General features: G+C 42.8%; 1 protein-coding gene across 2 annotated transcripts in view; it reads right to left on the bottom strand.

The window, feature by feature from the left end:
- Window positions 1-318: 318 nt before the first annotated feature.
- The window catches only part of SF3B3 (splicing factor 3b subunit 3), a 42267-nt gene continuing 21668 nt past the window's right edge, over window positions 319-20917 (bottom strand). Inside the window, exons 12-26 of one of the 2 annotated variants that reach the window (XM_028534729.2) lie at window positions 15770-15921; window positions 15370-15525; window positions 14453-14608; window positions 13752-13895; window positions 12151-12273; window positions 11308-11462; window positions 9647-9821; window positions 8905-9110; window positions 8659-8815; window positions 7282-7407; window positions 4404-4616; window positions 3768-3866; window positions 2781-2924; window positions 2071-2175; window positions 319-905 (exon numbers count right to left, since the gene is read on the bottom strand). In XM_028534729.2, coding sequence (XP_028390530.1) covers window positions 765-905; window positions 2071-2175; window positions 2781-2924; window positions 3768-3866; window positions 4404-4616; window positions 7282-7407; window positions 8659-8815; window positions 8905-9110; window positions 9647-9821; window positions 11308-11462; window positions 12151-12273; window positions 13752-13895; window positions 14453-14608; window positions 15370-15525; window positions 15770-15921 — 2252 coding nt within the window. In that variant the 3' untranslated portion in view covers window positions 319-764. The remainder of the gene's footprint in view (window positions 906-2070; window positions 2176-2780; window positions 2925-3767; window positions 3867-4403; window positions 4617-7281; window positions 7408-8658; window positions 8816-8904; window positions 9111-9646; window positions 9822-11307; window positions 11463-12150; window positions 12274-13751; window positions 13896-14452; window positions 14609-15369; window positions 15526-15769; window positions 15922-20917) is intronic. The other variant, XM_028534728.2, reaches the window with a different exon arrangement.

Genomic DNA, 20917 nt, shown 5'->3' on the forward strand with positions numbered 1-20917 from the left:
GCTATTTCTCTCATACATCATGGTTCTCTTCCTCTCTCTAAAAATAAATAAATATCTTTTAAAAAAATCAGCCACCCTTCTTTAGTATCTACTGGGAAGAGGTGTGGATGACCATAGTTATTACTGAGCCCAAGTTCATCTGCATAACAGAAAGGTCTAGAGAAAGCCGAAAGACCATGATGCTGGAAGAGGGAGACCAAGGAGTGCCAGAAATCCTGTGGGAAGCTGGAAGGAGGATACTCAGTTCTTCTTGCTCCCAGCCAGGCTCAACTCTCCCACCTAAAGTCTCATCCCTAGAAAAGATGCACAGACACCAGCTGCCTTAAAAACTAGGTTTGTATTTCTCGTTAGGCTCCAGAGTGGCACAGATCAAGAGTTCTACTATGTCCAACCTGGTCCCCACCTCAGCTTGCCTCCCTCCCTTCCTCCCACAAAGTTAACATTGTACAAAACTTTATTTACAGGAAAACCAGTTAAAAATTAAAGGTGTGTACAAAAGTGGACACAAGAGCCAGAAATATCAATGCAGGAGAAGTCTGGGGAACTGGGGACATTGTATTCCACACTGGACCTGCGGCAATGTATTATGTACCAGGCAGGGAGAAGCATACTGATGATTCTCAGTGCCAATTTTAAGGGAAATCAGTCACTCTAGGGGAAGTCTTAATTATCCATCCACCCTTCTTCTGCCACACAGGTTCAAATCCAGGTAGTGGGAAAAACAAAACAGAGTCTTTGACAAGCTCCACACTGAAAAGATGGGCTCAGAAGGCATAGCGGGTCCGGATGTCCTCAAGCTTCTTGGACACCTCAGGTGGGGTTCGGTCCAGTTCTTCAGAGACATTCTTTTGTTTGTTGGGCTCCATGGAGTTGAACTGCTCACAGAGGTCTCCATCAATCACATTCTAGGGCATGGAAAAAATGAGAGCAAAAGAAAAAAGGTTAGATGCCCAAAGACAATGACACAAACAAAAGCAGCAGCTGCACAGAAAGCTTTTTATTCTCTGACAAGGACCTTAGCCCCACGCACAGAGCCAGGAACATTACTGTAAGCTGATCCTCCAGAGCCAGAGCTCAAACTGACAAAACAGAGGGGAACCTTTCTCCAGCTGTCATTTGCCTGGAGAGGACCTACACTCCCGTTACTGTCTCCATCAGTCTACTCCCTTGATGCTCTTCACTCAGGACTGTTCCTTCTTTCTTTTTTGTACTAGACATGTGACTTTTATTCTTAAATAACCCAGTACAAAAGCACATTACAATAAAATTTATGCATAATTAAGAAGCAATACTTGAAAACTAAAAAGAAACTGCAAAGGCTTTCTTTTTTCCACCATGTTTTTGACTTCTTTTGTCAAAAACTATTTGCCCATATACATGTGGGTTTATCTGTGGGCTTTCAATTCTGTTCCATTGGCCGTATGTCTGTTTTTTGTTTTTCTGTCAATACCATGCTATTCAGATTACTGTCGCTTTGTAGTAGAATATGAAGCAAGGGAGTATGATTCCTCCAGCTTTGTTTTTTCCCTCAAGATTGCTTTGGCTAATTTTTTCCAGTTCTGGCAAATCTCTACCACTATGCACTATCACTGTAGCAATTTTAAGGGAGAAGTTCCTAACTTACTATAATTATTCTTCATCCAAATAGTCACTGAACCATCCTTTTAAAAGGCTAAATTTGACCAATGTTTCATGAGAAACTCATCCGGAACCCAAAGCTTAGTCATCTTTTGTTCTGAAACCACCAACTGATTAAAACGCCAGCTCCATTCCTCTGCAACTATCTGGGTCATACTCCGCCCCCCAGCCCCCAGAACACCACCAACAGCTCATGACCTCCCAGGGCCAGGCTGAGGGGTGGAGCCTACAGGCTAGTGGGTCCTGGCTGGGGCAGAACCTAGCAGCCCAAGGGACAGGCTGGGTAAGGGGCTGGCAGCCAGTGTGGACCATGCAGGCGAGACAGGGACTATTTTGATTTTTTAAGGGAGGGAGTGAAACAACCAAAGAAAGGGCTTTGTTAAATGGGCTCATGATCCCCCTCTTCAACCCATATTTCCAACAAAGACCTACCTTAACAGGGAAATAGTAAGAACGAAAGCTGAGGTGGTCTCTTCCACAAAGAGGAGGATGCTCAGACCGTAGATGCATTTCCACATGCTGGAAGAAGTCATGGTCCTGGCAGAAAAAAACAAAGAATCTGTCACTAAAAGAAAAAAGTGATTCCAATTACTAGTCTACAGTCTCCAGAAGCACAGTGAACAGAGAGGCCATTGATTTTTACCATGTAAACAGATATTTAATATCTAAATCACTCCTCTGATGACCATAGGTTTTCCTGCTATGACAAAACAGCAAACCTCCCTGTATTTGCAGAACACAGAAGAGAACACCGTGAGTAAAGAGTGGTTTGCGAGATCAGATTCTTGATCCCAGCTTCCTTGGCTGGAATGACATAAACCAAATTTAGCCAATCCGAGCTGACTCTAGGAGGCAGTAAGTGCCCCAGTCCTCCTTATCTTCCCAGCACTTGTAGTCTATGGTGTTTGGTTCTGGGGCTTTGGCTTGTGATCAACCCTATACCCACACTGGCCACATAAACAAATGGCTAGAAGAGAGAGAAATCAGGGCTCCTATCTCCCTAGGCACTTCTGTCACATTATAAAATTCCCAGAACACTCCTAGTTGCAGGTGGGGACAAATGGATTTGCCCTCTTAGGCAGATTTAGCACAAAGAAACCACCTCGGGAAGGCAAAAGCCTGAGCAGCGTGGGAGAGTTCACCTCATGAGACGTGAAGGGAACAAGGATGCCAATTCCTCCTGACAAGGTAGTGTAGACAAGCGATTCAGAGCCTCCGGGGATCAGCGTGGTCTTCTGCAAGGACAGCACTGTCTCCCCCACGTGATAGTTCATGATCACCTCCGCCTGCAAGTCAAAAACAGACCAGCAACTGTTATGGGCTCTCAGAAGCCTGTTCTAGATTCCCAAGAGCAAGCACTGACTCCAAAGGGCAGCTTTCACCATCTTCCAAAACCCAGTGATCATTACAATTTATTTTACGTGTTCTAAACATTTAGAATTTAATGCCCTCACAATCATGCTGATATTAGATCATTTCTGATAAACAACTAAAATGGAAAATTTTGTTAAATTATCAAGTTTGCAACTTTTAAAGAAAGCTATCACAGAAACTAATTAAAAACAAAACATAACACGGAACACTGGACTTGCTCTCTAAAAGGAATCTCTTTTTAGAAGTCCAGAGAGGCTCCACAATAGAAGTATACCCCTACAGAAAAAGAGTAAGGCCCAGGACACCTCAAAGAACTGGATAATATCGAGAATCAACCCGTGCAACCATCTTTGTCAAGGAACTCACTATTCTCCAAGGAGATTTTATGCTGTGAAAATGTCTCAGAAGCCCTGGCTGGCGTAGCTCAGTGGATTGAGCGCAGGCTGCGAACCAAAGCATCGCAGGTTCGATTCCCAGTTGGGGCACATGCCTGGGTTGTAGGCCACGGCCCCCAGGTACCACACATTGATGTTTCTCTCTCTCTCTTTCTCCCTCCCTTCCCTCTCTAAAAATAAATAAATAAAATCTTTAAAAAAAAGAAAGAAGCAGACAATTAAAAAAAAAAAAAGAAAATGTCTCAGAAAAATTTCTATTCTACAGGCATAAAAATGAGATAATGGTATGCACAAGAGCACAGCGTAGTCACACGCAATGTGGTAACTCATTAAAACAGGTCTCCCCCTTCTGAGTCTTACCTTCTGAGAGGCCCCATTGAGCAAGCCTCGGTCCCACAGAGCTTTGTTTCCTGTGGGATCCTCATCCACTTCATCATTGGTGTTAGGAGGGAGCCTCACCTACAAGGAAGTGACAAATCACTGGGCTGGGTCCTGCACCCACTCACCTGAAACACCAAGCACATGTCCGCCCTAGGTCCTCGCAAACAAGCCCGGGGGCACCACCTTTGGCAGAGGCCTAGCCCAAGTCTCCCGCACCTGTTCTGGTGTCTGAGGAATGAGGAACTCAAGACAATCAACCCAAGAGCAAGGGTCTAACACAGCAAGAGCAAAAACAAAGACCACAGAATACAAACAAGAGAAGTGATATGGATCTTAATGTGAAAACAAATATTAGACATTAGCTCGAACTAAACCTATTATGAAATTATGTCCCATGGGAGGAGTTGAGGTAAAAAAAGGGGAAAAAAACCCTAAAAACTTAATAAGGCTTAGAGAACGCCAAGTTTTCTTTTTAGAACGAGCCTTAGTAGGACTGAATTTTATACCCATTTTTACTTTCCATATTAGAAACCACAGTCCTGGGTCCTTGGCTTTACCACAAACTGGGCCAGCTTTCACACACACAACTATAACCCAAGTTAAGTATCAACTCACCACACAAATGTTGCCGAACTTGTCTGCCCCAGCCACAGTGTCATAATCAAGAAGGCTGGCTGTAGTGACCCACCGGGGGTAGGTGTCATCGGCAAAGATGATGAGTTGGTTCTCATTACGCTTGTAGCGAACCCAGATGAAACTTTCCTGGACGTCAGACACTATTACCCTGTGCCCGATAGTCTGGATCCCAGAGATGTAATTGGCTATATGCTGGAAAAAACAAGGACAACAATGGATGTGACCTTGAGGTTCAGAATCCAGAGAAACTCCAACTTTCCCTGACTGTCACATAAACAGTCTGTACACAGCACAAAGAACAGTCGTCATCAGTGAATTCCTAAAAGATGAGGAAAAGAGCTAAATGGTTTTCATACTGTATCACAAAGTGAGCCACATCAATTTTTCCCCAGTAAAAGTTATTTACACTACATGCTGTAGTCTATTAAGTATGCAATAGCATTATGTCTAAAAAGCAAACACTATATACCTTGATTTAAACATACCACATTACTAAAAACTGCTAACCACCTGAGCCTCTGGCCAGTCATCATCTTTTCGTTGGTGGAGGGTGTGGCCTCGCTGTGGATGGCTGCTAACTGATCAGGGTGGTGTTTGCTGAAGGCTGGGGTGGCCGTGGCTGGTCTTAAACCAAAACAAGGAAGTTTGACGCAATGACTGACTCTTTTCACGAACAATTTCTCTGTAGCAGGCAATACTGTTAGACAGCACTTTGCCCAGAGAACTTCTGTAGAAACTGGAGTCAGTCTTCTCAAACCCTGATACTGCTTTAACAACTAAGTTCATGCAATACTCTAAATCCCTTGTTATTTCACGGTGTCTTCGCCAGGACTAGATTCCATCGGAAAAGAAACACTTTCTGTGCTTATTCATAAAGAAGCAACTCCTCATCTGTTAAAGTTTTACTGTGAGATTCCAGCAACTCATTCACATCTTCAGGCTCCATTTCTAATTCTTTTGTTATGTCTACATCTGTAGTCACTTCCTCCGTTGAAATCCTAACCCCCTGAAAGTCCACCATAAGACCTGAAATTAATTTCTCCTAAAATCCTGTTAATGTTGCTATTTTGACCTCTCCCCATGAGTAACAAATGTTCCTAATGGCATCTCTGATGGTGAATCCTTTCCAGAGCGTTTTAATTTACTGTGCCCAGATCGACCAGAGAAATCACTTCCTATGGCAATAGCCTCACAAAATCTGTCTTAAATAATACCACTTGAAATAAAAATAATTTTTTTAAAGACTTGAAAGTTGAAATTACTCCTTGTTCCATGAGCTGCAGAGTGGACACTGTGTTAGCAGGCATGAAAACAACATTAATCTCATCTTCCATCAGGGCTCTTGGGTCCATGAACAGCTAATATTTTGAAAGAAATCTTTTTTTCTGAGGAGTAGGTCTCAAGATGGGCTTAAAATCAGTAAACCATGTTATAAACAGATGTGCTGCCATCCAGGCTTTTTTGGTTCCGTTTACAAAGAGGCAGAGCAGACTCAGAATAATCCTTAAGGGCCCCAGAGTAAACGAGCCCTGGCTTCAATGTAGTTACTGGCTGCATTGGCCCCCAACCAGACAGCCGGCCTGCCTGTCCTCTGAAGCTGGGCACTGACGTCTATCTAGCCGCGAAAGTCCTAGCTGGCACCTTCTTCCAGGATAAGGCTGTTTCACCAACGCTGAAAATCTGTTGTTTAGCCACGCCAATAATCATCTTAGCTAGATCTTCTTGATAACTTGCTATAGTTTCTCCATCAGTTTTTGTTACAGAGATGGCTTCTTTCCTTAAACTTCGTGAACCAACCTGTGCTAGCCTCCAATTTTTCCTTTGCAGCTTCCTCACCTCTTTCAGCCTTCACAGAACTGGAGAGCTAGGGCCTAGCTCTGGATTAGGCTTTGGCTTAAGGAAAGATTATGGCTGGTTTCATCTTCTATCCAGATCACTAAAACTTTCTCTGTATCTGCAATAAGACTATTTTGCTTTCTTATCATTTGCTCACTGCAGCAGCACTCTGAATTTCCTTGAAGAAGTTTTCCTTTGTATTTACAACCTAGATGTCTGGCAAAAGGGGCCAAGCTTTCAATCCATCTTAGTTTTCAACATGCCTTCCTTACTAAGCTTAATCATTTCTAGCTTTTTATTTAAATTGAGACATGGGACCCTGCCTTTCACTTGAACATTTAAGTGGCTATTGTAGGGTTATGAACTGGCCTAATTTCAATATTGCTGTCTCAGGGAATAGGGAAGCCCAACAGAAAGGAGAGAGAGACAGGGGAACGGCCAGTCAGGGGAGTGGTCAGAACAGGAATGTGTCAATTAAGTTAGCTGTCGTATATGGACATGTTTCACGGGGCCCTTAAACAATTACAAGAGTAACATCAGAGATCATTTACCACAGATTACTGTAGGTGATATAATAATAATGAAAAAGTCTGAAATATCACAAGAATCACCAAAATGTGACACAGAGACACAAAGTGAGTACATGCTCTTGGACAAACAGCATGGACAGACTTGCTCAACACAGGGCTACCACAAACCTTCAATTTGTAAGATATGCAATACACGCAAAGAGCCATAAAAGAAGGTATGCCTATACAGGAGGTATATGCCTCAGTCTCACAAATTCCTTATAGAAGCAAGCAGGACACAAATCTGGTCTTAGTCTAAAGAAGTCAAGAAACCCATCTACTCAGGCCCCTCTCAAGTCTCAGGGGCCTAACTCTGAAATGGAACTGGATGATTACATCAAGGTCCTGATGAAGACCTGATTTTAACAGTTACTGCCTACAAACTTGCCACGGCCTCCCCCTTCCTCACTAGGTACAGAGCCACTACATCCGGGGCTCTCTAGTATATTTACCTTGTTCTCACATTTTCGGAGTAACTTCTTCTTCCCCAGGTCATAGACCCGCAGAAGCTTCCCCACACCAATCAACACCCTGCCCTGGAATGGGGCAATCGCAGCAGGGACCTCTTCCACTGGAGTCTGCAAGAGGAAAAGCGGGTAATGCAGCTATTAGAACATGTGAGCCCCACCTCCGCCACCCAAAATGCCTTCCACAGGCATCCGTCAGGAAGACAGACAGCAAATGATCATCTTTTGCTCGTCAAGGAAATAAACTGCACATACAACACTTTCTATGAAACAGGATGTCTGGGTAAACAGATCCCACATGCAGCATTTCACCCAGCCAAGTGGATCAATGCCCCAAGTTAAAAGAAGTCCTGGTGCCCTGTGAACTCTGATTCAAAGCCCATGCTAATTCAACAGGCACCATTAACTAACAGTGAAGCCTCAGTATGAGAAGTAACTGCAGTTTCTGGAGGAATGGGAAAGGAGAGCTAGTGATATCTCAACTGCAAGGGAGACACAATTATTTCCTAAAACACATTCTCCCGCCCTAACTGGTGTGGCTCAGTGGGCTGCGCATTGTCCCACAAACAAAAGGTGGCTGGTTGATTCCCATTCAGGGCACACACGTGGGAGCCAGCTCCCTGACTGAGGGTGTGCAAGAGGTGGCTGGCTGATGTTTCCCTAGCACATGAATGTTCCTCTCCCTTTTTCCCTCCCTTCCCCTCACTCTAAAAATAAAGTCTTTATAAATAGACTTTCATAGACAATGACAAATGAATATTGTCTTTCATAGACAATAGACAGCATTCTCCTTGTGGGAGGATTAGAGGAGCCACACTCATGTACTGTCACTGTAGAGACAGGCAACAGGAATTCTTTTTCTTTAGTTTTAAAATTGTGGTAAAATATAGTAACATAAAATTTACCATTTTGAAGTAGGCAATGCAGCGACATTGAGTACATTCACGCTGCTGTGCCACCATCACCACCATCCAACCCCAGAGCATTTTTTGCCTTTCCGAAGGGAAACTCAGCAACCGTTAAACAGTAACTCTCCAGAGAGCAGTAACTCTTTAAACTGCTGAATTTTGACCACAAATCTCTGCCTGCTTAGTAAGACTAGTGAACAAGTAGCTAATTCAGTGAGCACCTACTTCCCCATTGCGGGTGGTTAGCACATAGGCTCATTGTGGGACTCACGGGCAGCCAAGCCTCACTGGACCGTGAGAGCCGGGGCAGCGTTTTCCATGTGCTACCAAGAGATGGATCACAATCAGTGACTTGGCTCCAAAAATGGTCGCCAAAAGACCTGACCCACAACTTATGCAAAAGTGAGAGTCTAGTCGGATCTACGACTCAGTAGAACCACCGGCTGATTCCTACCTTGTGCAAAAACTCCAGTTTTTCCCCATTGTTCACAAGCTTGTAGGTATAAACAAAGCCCCCTGCTACGGATCGAGGGTTCAGTATCAGGTCTTTGGCCACGCCCACCAGCACATACCAATCATCACCAGTGTTGGAGAACCGGCACACGGCCACACTGCATAAAGAAGAGGTAGTTAGGCATTAGTCACGGCCCAGAGAATCCCTGTTCTAGCCTCCCAACCCTGGATGTTCTGGACTGCTTACCTAAAAGCAGCCTCATTCTGTTCCAGCTGGACAAGGTCCAATGTATTACCCTGAATAGGATTCATCACTCGGATCACAGAGGCCCACTGCCCATTGCCAGCCTTGGGAGCTCCAAAAATGGACTCAGGAAGGTTTTCATTGAGAAAAGCTGCTGCCATCTCTGCAGCTAGCTCCCGCTCATCTTCCCCTGCTGCTTCCACCATTTCCTAAATCAAAACAACAACAACAACAAAACCCCACCTGATATCAGCTGTGGCAAATAGGTGAATAGTTGTCTGAGAAACATAAAAATGAAAACACCATTTTTCTACCTAACCCATCTTGCTGATCTACTTGTCTCCTCTCTTCCAGACCAGATACAGTTTTACATGGTTGGGGACACTTGTCTTTTGCTCGGAAATGACTCTGAAAGCAGCCAGTGTTGTGGGGAATATGAAAGCTATCTCCTTTGGGCCCAAATGCCATCTAGAACACACATAACAGACTCTTTTGGTAGCTCAAGGACTGAAGAACTCTGCTCCAGAGAGGGGGCTAAATACAGAATAAACCCATGTCAGTGTATTAGCCCTGGGTCACAAGAAAGCCTAAAAAGCCAAGGACTTTGGCAAAGGGCTGTCTGAAGGACCCCGAAAGAGCCTGGATCTTTACATATACCAAATAATAATAATTACAGGCGTTTAAACTTTCAACACAATTTCACACTAACACCTTTTAACCAAACCCTGAAGGTCAGTTTCATTACCTCTGCCATCTGCTGCTTCCTCTGAGCTTTTGTAGCCTCAGTGTAGGCATTGTGGTCAGTCTCAATGATGATAAGGTTGTTACTCTCAGGGTGAATGACAAATTTCCTGGGTGTGTACTGCAGTGGGAAGGCTACTTGATTAAAGACAGCACCTAGCTTCTCCAACGCCAAAATCCTATGTCAAAAAGAATGGGGAGTTAATAGGTCACTCACTCAGAATCTAAATCTGGTGTTCAAGTGATCCATGAATGGTAACAGCAAACATATCAATCCCTAAAACTCTAATGTTGGCATTAGGCAACATGAAACAACAGACAATCTAGAAGATTCTGCACAGGAGACAAAGACAGGGAAGGGCTCTCCACTTTGGCAGTAGCCCACCACTGTGTTTCATGACAATCCTAGTTTTCAAGTGAAACCCACATTAGAATCCTCAAAGGAATTTTTTTTCACTCCAGTGATGATAGTGACAAGTTAAAATTTCTTCTTTATGACTGACAAACCCTAAAATAAAGAGCACCAATTTCAAAATTATTGTGACGCACTGCAATTACCTGAAGATATGTATGTGGTATTTGTGCTGATGGTTTTCATAAAATCAAGTAAATGGCCTCCTGAATGAACATCACCTAGGCTTTATTAAATCCATGAATCCATGGTGAAGAGCCAATAGTTATAACCAGGACATCAACAATATGGGTGGGGCATTAAAAAGTCAAAACAAACAAAAAAAACAACCCCCCATCCAAAAACTTGAGAAAGTCAAACTAAACAGGTTATTTTCTAGCTTGCAATATAAATAGTGCTAACGCCAACATTATCAGTGTAAACTATAGTCTGTCAATTTGCAAAAAAAAGCCTAAACCAATTTATATTGAGGTTGAAATTTAAGATGTAACATTGCAAGTGACAAGACAGAGTGAGAAGAGGTTGAGTGATCATGCTCCAAAGCTAATCCAGTGGCCCTGCACTGCAAAACAAGAACCCTAAAGGCCCTGGCTGGCGTAGCTCAGTGGATTGAGTGTGGGCTGGAAACCAAAGTGTCCCAGGTTCCATTCCCAGCCAGGGTACATTCCTGGGTTGCAGGCCAGAACCCCCAGCAACCGCACATTGATGTCTGTCTGTCTGTCTGTCTCTCTCTCCCTCCCTCCCTTCCCTCTCTAAAAATAAATAAATCTTAAAAAAAAAAAAAAAAAGAACCCTAAATTACGCCCTGGCTGGTGCGGCTCAGCAAACTGAAAGGTCACCGGTCGGATTCCCAGTCAGGGCACAAGCCTGGGTTGTGGGCCAGGTCCCCAGTTGGGGGTGTGTGAGAGGTGACTGATGGATGTATTTCTTGAACATTGATGTTCCCCTCTCTTAAAAGTAAAATAAAATCTTAAAAAAAAAAACACACACCAAAAAATCCTTAAATCTCAAGAACACTTAACTGTACTGTTAACTTTTAAAACTTGGCCCTAAAAATCTAGTCAGAAGCTAAAACGCCAAACACCGAAACTTAGCTACCAGATACTTAAACCCTGAGGCAAATAAAGGTTTCAATTGCAACACACTAGTCGGCTCTTTGCCATATCTTTGTAACTTCTTCCAAAACTCTGCCGAAGTCCAAGCCTTAGCAGTCCAAGGCTTCCTACCGGGCTTCAACTGTGGGACTCTCTCACCTCAGAGTGTTGGTGGAGATGGCCACGATGCCCTCAGGACACTGTTCAGAGGCAAAGCCAGATGCAAATTCCAGGGTCTCATAAGACAGGGGGGTGAGATGGAAACGAGACTGATAAGAGTAACTCAACCACGAGCGGCTTGACATGGCCAACACCTAAGGAAAGAAAAAGCACCTCCAATAAGCTTGGGAAAGATGCAACTGTAGTACACTGAGTAAACACCCTGCCCCCAAATTTCAGACTGCAGAATACCCCAATAAATTTTAGGAACCTAAAAGGTTACCTGAAGAACAAGAAGCCTACAGAAGAGGCAGTATAGCTTACTATTTGTTCAAAGTGTGTAAGCACTCAATCTCTCTGAGCCTGTTTGCAGGTGTGCAAAATGGGAATACTATCACAAGGCTGGAGCGTTGCAAGGATTAAATGCAGGAACAAGTAAAGAACTAGCAGAGTACCCAGAAACACTAATATTTTTAGTCATAAAGATCCTTTCCTCATTACATATTAAAACATGACATTGATACAAGATTGCCCTGGATGGGAGGTATTCATCCAGCCAACTCTCAGGCTGCTCCATTCATCCAGCCTGAGGACTGAAGGGATCAAGGTCCCAACTTACCTATAACCAAATCATTAAGAATGCTACGGAACCCCATTTAAAAAACTCTGGATATTAAGGGACCCAAAACTTCCAACCCTGAATGAAATAAAACCACCAAGGTAGACCTGATGTCAAACTAACTACGTACGGCTGAAATGAAAGTAAAGCTGACAGCAAGAGGATTTACCTCACCTGGTATTACTCACAACCAAACACGCTGCCTGCCCCCTTTCGTTACTTACTGCCTCCTGGCCTTGCATCCGAACACGAAAGAGTTTCACAGGACGGGACCCCAGGTACCTAGTGCGAGTGTCAGACAGATCCCCAGTGACAGGGTCCAGGACAGTTCTCAGCAGCACACCATTCTAACAACAAAGAAGGGGCAAGGGTTAAACCTATCCATGACGCAAGTTCTCTTGGCTACTTTATATACTAAGTACAGATAGAAGAAAATGACTTGGTTTAACGAATATCCTAACAATCAGCCATTCATTCATTCTCTCAACAAATCACTCACTCTAATAGTTATAGAGCATACACTAAATGAAAAAGCACACGTATTTTTCATTGTATATCCTTAAATTTTTTCCCCTCTTTTCACCATGTATGTTAAATTCTGCCCTAATGGGTGTGGCTCAGTTGGTTGGAGCGCTGTCCCACAAAGTGAAATGTCAGCGGTTCAATTCCTGGTTAAAGCACATGCCTGGGCTGTGGGTTTGGTCCCTGTTCAGGGCACTTACAAGAGATAATTAATCAATGTTTCTCTCTGACATGTTTCGCTCCTTTTTTCTCCCTAACTTCCCCCCTCTCTAAAAAAAATTTAAACTCTTTTATAAATAAAATAAAATACATGCATGGTTAAAAGTGGTCTCTAGCCCTGGCTGGTGGGGCTCAATGGATTGAGTACTGGCCTGAGAACTGAAAGGTCACCAGTTCAATCCCCAGTCAGGGTACATGACTGGATTGTGGGCAGGTCCCTAGATGGGGTGCATGAGAGGTCACCACACATTGATGTTTCTCTCCCTCTTTCTCCTTCCCTTCCCCTTTCTCTAAAAATAAATAAAATCTTTAAAATAAAACAAAAATGAGCATGGGGAAGTTATTAAAAGAAATAAAAATATTAAAAGTTTGCATCAGCAGATGCAAACTTTACACATCTTTATGTAGATCCTGAGCAGAATCAAATATAAAGACATTTTGGGGGACAAAAAAAATTGGAACAAGGACAAGGCAACACATGACATTAAAGAATTACTGTTGGGTTTGCTTTCAATACTCCAGAAGAGGGGGGATAGATAAAACAAGAGCCAAAGTTGATAATTGCTAAAACTGGTGATGAGTATGAGAGATTAATTACTTGGTCTTTCTAACTTTGTGCCATTTTGACAATTTCTAAATTAGGAAGTAAAGTTAAAAAGCAAAAAGTACCTGGGCTAGATTATGTGTTTTGAGTAAATAATCATTATTAAAGAAAATAAAATGTACATGGTCAAAAACCTTGATGCTATCTGATCCTTAAGTTACTGCTTTTCATGCCACAAAGAGCTCAGCTGTTCAGATACCAGAGAACATTAGAGGTCCTTGATTGTTAATGGAGCCCATTAGGAACTGTGAGGTTATTAGTTTCCAAAGCTGCATATTGAGAGAACTAAGGTAACTCTTGAAGACCTCACCTAGTCCTGACCCAGAGTAGTGAAGGCAGTCCATTTTTATCAGACTCTTTATGAAAATACTTTTTGCTAATCCTTATTTGTTCTAATTAGAGCTGAAAAACGAGAACACAGAGCAGCACAAAACCTAAAGAAGACCTGACAGCAATAATGTGCCTCTGTGGATTTCTTACCTGCAGCCCAATATTCAGGTACAGGAAGCCAATAGAACCCCTCTCACCCAGCTCATCCTGCTTCTCGGTCCCACCCATTTCTACAATACACAAGGACTCAGGCTGGGCTGGGAGAGCCTGCATGCTCAGAGGTTGCAAACAGTCCTAAGGGAGAAAAGAGAGAAGAATAAAACATAAATGCCTAATTTGGGGGAAAAACCTACCCAGAGAAATCTAATTCTAGGAGTACAGAACAACTTTCCTGTGCACGGGGAAAACCCGAGGAGTGAATTCTAAATGAGTAGTGGGTTACTAGCTAAACTGAATCTAAAAATAAGCTCTGCAGAGGATCATACTTTCCTTTTTTTTTTTTTAAATCAAAGTGAATAATGGGGTAAAGCACATAAGCAAAGGGCACTTCCTCCATAAAAGTCATCTAAGGCCCTGGAGCCAGTCCAGGTCCTTTCCTACAAGACAGCCTTGGGATTTTTAAAAAAACTATTAAAGAGAGTCAAGGCTTAAGCCAACGAAGTTTTCAGAAGTCTCAGACCAGCATCTTTAAAGCACTGCGGAAGACTCCTGAAATGTGCTGCTACAATATCCAGAAGCAACAGGTGTAGGTTTCAGGGCCCAGCCCGGCGGATCTCAGAGACAGCCACCAGAAGTGGGCCAGGTACTCAGGTTCCAACAGGAAGATCTCGGAAGCGGAGGGCAACACTCACTGAGGGGTCCAGGGAGATGATTCTGACAGTGTTGTCTACCAGTCCCACAGCCAGGAAGCGAGACCGCTGCTCTCCAGGAGGCACATTGGCCAGACTCATACACACCACGTCTGCTGACATCTCCTTCCGCTCTGTGTACTCGTTCAGCTGTCCTGACTACGGGAGTGGAAACAAGAGAGGTCACAAACCACTCTAACTCACACCCAAACCATGGGCCCAGCGAAAGGAGGAGGACTTTTAAGTTCCTTTTTGCTTCCTCTCACTCCTCTTACTATAATCAATGACCACGAATTTCTCTACTTGAGATTCTCTACAGGTTAATAGGAAGCAAAATTATTGATAAGAGAATCAAGAGAACTTTGATAAGTACAATGTACCACAAAATTTCTAAGCCAAACTAGCTCTCAGGAAATGAAAATATATAAAACTTCATCTGTTCATATGAATACTCTAGGTGAAACAGAATTCAAATATGGAAAATAAAAACAAAGAAATCTCAATCACGGGTACAGTTAGACTCTAAACTGGCCATATCCACAAACCTCCTGAGAGCATAATTAAGTATACACAACATCCTTCCATTTAAAAAAGTGTAAGAAAATTTATAAAATGGATTCAGATTTCAGAAATTAATCCTATGGCAACTATTTGGTGGAAAAGTAGAGTGTGAAGGGCAGGAGATGCAAGTGTTTCATTGATAAGATGGGATTTCATAACTCCGATTAGAATTAAGACATTAACTAACCTACCTCCCACTCCCCCCGATAAAGTTTCAAATTGGCTTGTGGACACTTCCCCTCCTGTCCAAGAAGGACAACTCTCCTTCTTGTGAATACAATCTAGATAGCTGGACTATAGCTCCCATCTGTACCTCTGGACCCTACACAAGTCCCATAGTAAATGGTAGTATAACATACAGGATCCATCTCAAAATAGACCAGCTCTCCTCCTGTCAGGGCAATCACTACTTGTCGCTGGTTCACTGCACATTTCACAATTGTTTTCTTCCCAGGGGTCTTCCATTCATTGACTCTCTTGTCTGCTCGTATGTGCCGAATGCCATCAGGATACACCTGGAGTAACACAAGGAAACCTGCCTTCAGCAATCTGGCAGCACTGACCCTCACACTTATCAGATCTTTCCGTCACCATGAGGCACTAGTTGGGTCAATGACAAAAGAGTTGCTAGGCCCCAGGCAAAGTCATCTTTAAAGAAGTTCAAAAAGCTCATTAAGGTGAACACAGAAGCCTACATAATGAGGGCAAAGAAAGAACCAAGTAAGTTGAGGAGGTAAGCAGCTCTCTGAGAATCCTCACCTGCACCAAGGCATCATCTCCTAACAAGGAGCAGGACAAGGTTGGAGTGGTGCCCAGGAACCCGGAGTCAGTCACTTCCTCCACGGTCTCTCCGATAGACAGCACAAGCGTGGCGTTCACGAAAGACACAATGATGTAGGCATCGAACTCATCTGAAAAAGGAAAAAGAAAGGACTTGGTTAGCTAGTAAGTCACTAGTTACAAAGCCAAATGAGACACACTAAGTTTTCTCTTCGGAAACCTTCCAAGGCACTTCTATGTGTAGTCATCAGAGTCATGTGACAAACAGCAGGGGATGGTCCAAAAGGTACGTGAGGGTCATTGGAGCCTACAAGTATGCTTTGTTTCCTTAAATGCCTAAATACATTGAGTAGATAAGCCCACATCAAATGCCTCTGAAAACAAGTATTTTCTTGAGACATTAGCTGGAAAAATGCAAGAGAACAAAGCAAGGGAATCAGAGTCATGAAGAAAATTTGAATAGTACAATACTAACATACACTAAAACTAAACTTGTTTTTCCAGATGTCAATCACAACCTTTTCCCAAATAAAGCTTATGTGGGAACACAAGACGTAATAAATAAAACAGGTTACTGAAGCCTCCATAAGACTAAGTCATTCTAGTGTTGGAAACTGAGAGTCCTCCGATGTCCCAATAGAAATGACATAAGCACACTAGAAAACCAGGAAGTAGGGAGGGGAAACTGTTTATAGTGTCAGTCCTTGACCTCTCTAGAACACTCGATAACCAGGAAGTAGGGAGGGGAAATTGTTTATATTGTCAGTTCTTGACCTCTCTAGTTTTTCACTATTTAAAATACAACTATTCAGTAGTCATGAGCAATCTTATTAGGATTTGCTTTTCATATAATTAAATATAATTGGATAAACAAACACTAATGAGTTTCTCAAGGAAGTCAGCGGACCTGAGGTATACAGGCAAACTCAAAAGTTTCTCATGCAGATCCCACAGTTAAAGGCCATTGATTTCCCATACATTCCATCCTACAACATAAAACAGCTTTTGTGTGTCTTCCACGTCTGGCACAATGTTCAGCATAAAGTTTGGTAAATACTAAATAAAGGAGCATTTTTTAAGATTTTCCTACTTTATACTTGAATTTTCTTTATCGAATTCCCCCTTCTGTCCCTTGAGGACACCAGGTAAACAAGGGACAGAATGACAGGTAAACAAGGTACTAAATAGGGAGTGGCTACCTGACACTAACAGAAGCAGCTGTCTACCCAATCCCAGCCTCTGTGAGAACTAAAGGACTGAAGGCTGATCCACCCCACCCACAATCAAGGACACAGTTTGGGTTGTGAACAATCTCAAAGTGGTTCAGCTGAACCAAGGTTACTGGATTAGCCCTGGGTAGTGTGTCTCAGTGGTCAGAACACCTGCCTACAAAACAAAGGGTCACCAGTTCAATTCCCAGTCAGTACACATGCCCAGGTTGTGGACCAGGTCCCTAGTTGGGCGTCCACAAAAGGCAACTACACAGTAATGTTTCTCTCTCTTCCTATCTCTAAAAATAAATAAAACGTAAAAAAAAATTACTGGATTAGTTCAGTAGAATCAGTATTCTTTATTTAAAAAGAGAGTACCCAGTGAAGATGTATTATTGCTGCAGCCTATAGTAGTTGTGTCCTGACCCATTAGCAGGACATACAATCAGTTTGGTGGGTTGCAATCAGCACTTTTAAACAGAGATATATAGAAATAAACGTGATTAGTGAAGCTGCCTCACACATAGGTAAGTACTGTTTTGCTTGTTAGTAATACATGTGTGTACTGACTAGGTGGCTGAAAGGTAAGGATCAAAGATCTTTCCCAATGGGTGTAATCTAATGGCTATACAGGGAATCCAGACTAAGAACTCAATTTCCAAATCATAAGGAGTGACAGTGGACAAGCAGATACCTCACTTTATATTACTTTGTTATAAACCTGTATCAAATGCTGTGGGGACACCTTACACAATGGGGCTGTTAAGACAGCACCGTTCACACTCACTCAGTCTAAGCATAACACAGCTGGCCCTGAACAGCCGTCTGTACCGTGCACAACAAAACCATGGTCCTTCTCCATAGAACACCAGACCTGGAAGCTTTATGCCAGCTCTCAATTTTTGAACTGGATACTTCTGGTGTGTAAAAAAACAGGAACTGCTTAATTTTAATGTTATATGAATATTGTATACTTTCCCATGTTCTCATTACTGAAACCTAATACCTTAAAAGTTGTGCCAGAGCAAATTAAAGCCCAACCAAGAAGGGCTGTAACTATCTGGGATTTCCTGTCTCTTCCTTTGGTCATGAGGAGAAGGGGGCTTCCAGAAAAGAGACCATACAACTTTTAACTCACACGTAAGAGAATAGGGTGGGGGAAGGGAGGACTACCTGCGTCCCTTATCTTCCCTCTGTACCAAATAAAGAGTTGTTCAGTGGATTTAAATAGGGCAACTCAACATGTGCTGGGCAATTCAACAAGTGGTAGGGCAAGGACTAATACCTGAAAGCTGCATAACATCACAGATTTTCTCAAGATAGCCATTACACCCTGTGAATACTAAGCACATCATAACCTATACCTTTTCTGTTTTACGGCAAGGAGGACCTGCAGCAGATTAGTAGCTCTTGTGTCTTAAGGAGGTTATAGGCTAAAAGTTGGACTTCAGAACAAAATCAAGCTCCAGTCAAGTAATGACTACAAACTATAAATAACCAGATTGCCTTTGTCCAGGGGCAGCAAGCTTCATATGAAATATCAGTTCATACCTCAGTGAAGACTTTGTTAGGGTCTGAGAATGCATCTTTGCTCAGTTAAAAAGGACTTCTACCTGTCTGAGTACTGCTGACGCACCCCAACAGAGAGGACACCTTCTTCCTCTTCCCCCGTCTTTAGTGGCTGAGGCTCAATAAACAGCCCACTCAAAAGGCCAAAGTCAGTGACCGTCCACATGACTTAAGCCCTCATTCTCATTTTATACCCAGACTGCTCAGTGTTTGTCTTGCCTCATATTATACTCAAAAAAGGGGTAGGAGTTTTCTCTAGGGTCCAATCTTTTAAGTTAGTATACCTGGAATGCACAAAACTCCAAAGGAGAGGGCCCTGGCTGGTGTGGCTTAGTGGATTCAGTGCCAGCCAATGAACCAAAGGGTCACCGATCTGATTCCCACTCAGGACACATGCCTGGGTTGTGGGCCAGGTCCCCAGCAGGGGCACTTGAGAGGCAACCACACACTGATGTTTCTCGCCCCCACCCCTTTCAAAAAATGAATAAATAAAATCATAAAAAGAAAAGAAAAAAAAAAAAAAACAACAACCCTCCAAGGGAGAATATGAAGCTAAGGTTTCTAGCTACAAGCTCTTTCAGCTTAAAGACAAATCAGTCATATTTTCCACATTCTATAAGGGAAAATAAGACAAGCTGATTCCTGCCTCAGACCATTTAATATACAGGCAGATGGGTGTGCATTATTATAATGCACAAGGACATCCAACTGCAAAGTTACCCTCTGAAAGATGCCATCAGGGCAGCCTCAGTATTTTGTGTGGATCCCTCTCCCTGGGTAAACTCTAAGACCCCATGGTAGACCCTAGCAGTAAGTACACACCTGTGGTGATCAGCACCTTCACCAGCCACCTGTGGAAGAGAAAAAAAGGCTTGGTATTGGTAGTGTGCATCGCCAAGTACCAGCCAAGGTTAGTAATTGCCTGGAAGACTGTAGCATGTGTGGGCATGTGGGTTGTTCACTCAAGAGTAACTTGGGGTATCTGGAAAGAGAATGAACAGATAGAACCTGATCTGTTTTTGTGAATAATAACCCAAATTATGGTTTCTAGAGAGTAAAATTTATCAGTATGTAGACTTTGCCTAGACTTTGGTGTTTAGAGGAAAAAAATTTTCAGCTGTAAGTTCCATCATACACCATACTGCTTATCACTAACTTATCAAACATTGCCCAAAAAGCCTTCCCTGCTTCGCAAACACATGCCCATTCCCTCCCTCCTTGGCAACATGTTTGTGCCTTTCATCACATCAAAACACACAATGGTCTGGTATACTTTAGACGGCAAGTGCTCTGAAAGTAGGGACCTTTCTTAATTACTCTGTGCACACAGTGGGCACTCAGAAGACTACAGAAAGAGAGTACAGAACTTATCCTAACAAAACCAGCAAGAACCACACTCCCACTGCAGGCTCAGTCAACTGAGTGCTGGGTTGGAATTCAGACTTTCAATTTCTGTAACCGTGGTGAACTATCAGGGGACAGTTGACCTATGATTATTGCCTTAATAAAAATGGCAGTAACTTTCCTGCAAATCTAAACCTATTTTAAAACAATTTAAGTAAAATACACAAACAAGGGAGGGAAGCACAGTAGTTTTTATCTCAAAGGATCTCTTTAATTCAAACAATCTAGGCAATGTTTTCAAGAGCCATTAAGTCAAAGAGCCACTAGCTAAAGGTGAACATTCAACACTCACCAGTTTTTTATGACATTACATGTAGCAGGGGAATCTTTCAAAATCAGTGGTTTAATTACCCTCAGCTAAAATTAACCTGATTTCCTATACATTATTTTTTTCTTAACTCAGACTTGATTCCAGTGCCTACTTGAAAACAAAATCCACCAAAATGTGTTTGCTAACAGAAAGAGGTCTCCCTCCTACACATTTCCCAGCTCCCTTAAATTTGTTCCACACGACAACATCTAAGTATCAGGAATAAATCCAGCTGTTTTCTTGGAAAAGCGCTGTATGCGGGCCAGGGTGATCTTACTCATCAGTCCTACATTCCTAAGGGAAGAAGAGGAAAATGAGGTCTTGGAATAGAAATGACCTACAGCCCAAAGTAAATCAAAGGGAAAATGGGAATTGAGTTTTATTTCTAAGGGACTGAAATTCAGTTGTCACAAGACTCTCCTGCTGTTACACTACTATGCATTTGCACACAGCATTTGCACACAGGGTGAGGTGACCATTTTCATGTAGGAGCTCAGACTCCCTCTCTTTCCTCCACCCCTTTCCCATTCACTCCAAAATTCTGATTCTATGCAATCTCCACTTTCCTTCAGCACAACTACGCCTACTGAGCAGGACTAATTAACAAGCCTTACCAAATTTCCTAACATGTAG

Source organism: Phyllostomus discolor, chromosome 12 (assembly GCF_004126475.2).
Source record: "Phyllostomus discolor isolate MPI-MPIP mPhyDis1 chromosome 12, mPhyDis1.pri.v3, whole genome shotgun sequence".
Taxonomy (NCBI): Eukaryota; Metazoa; Chordata; class Mammalia; order Chiroptera; family Phyllostomidae; genus Phyllostomus; species Phyllostomus discolor.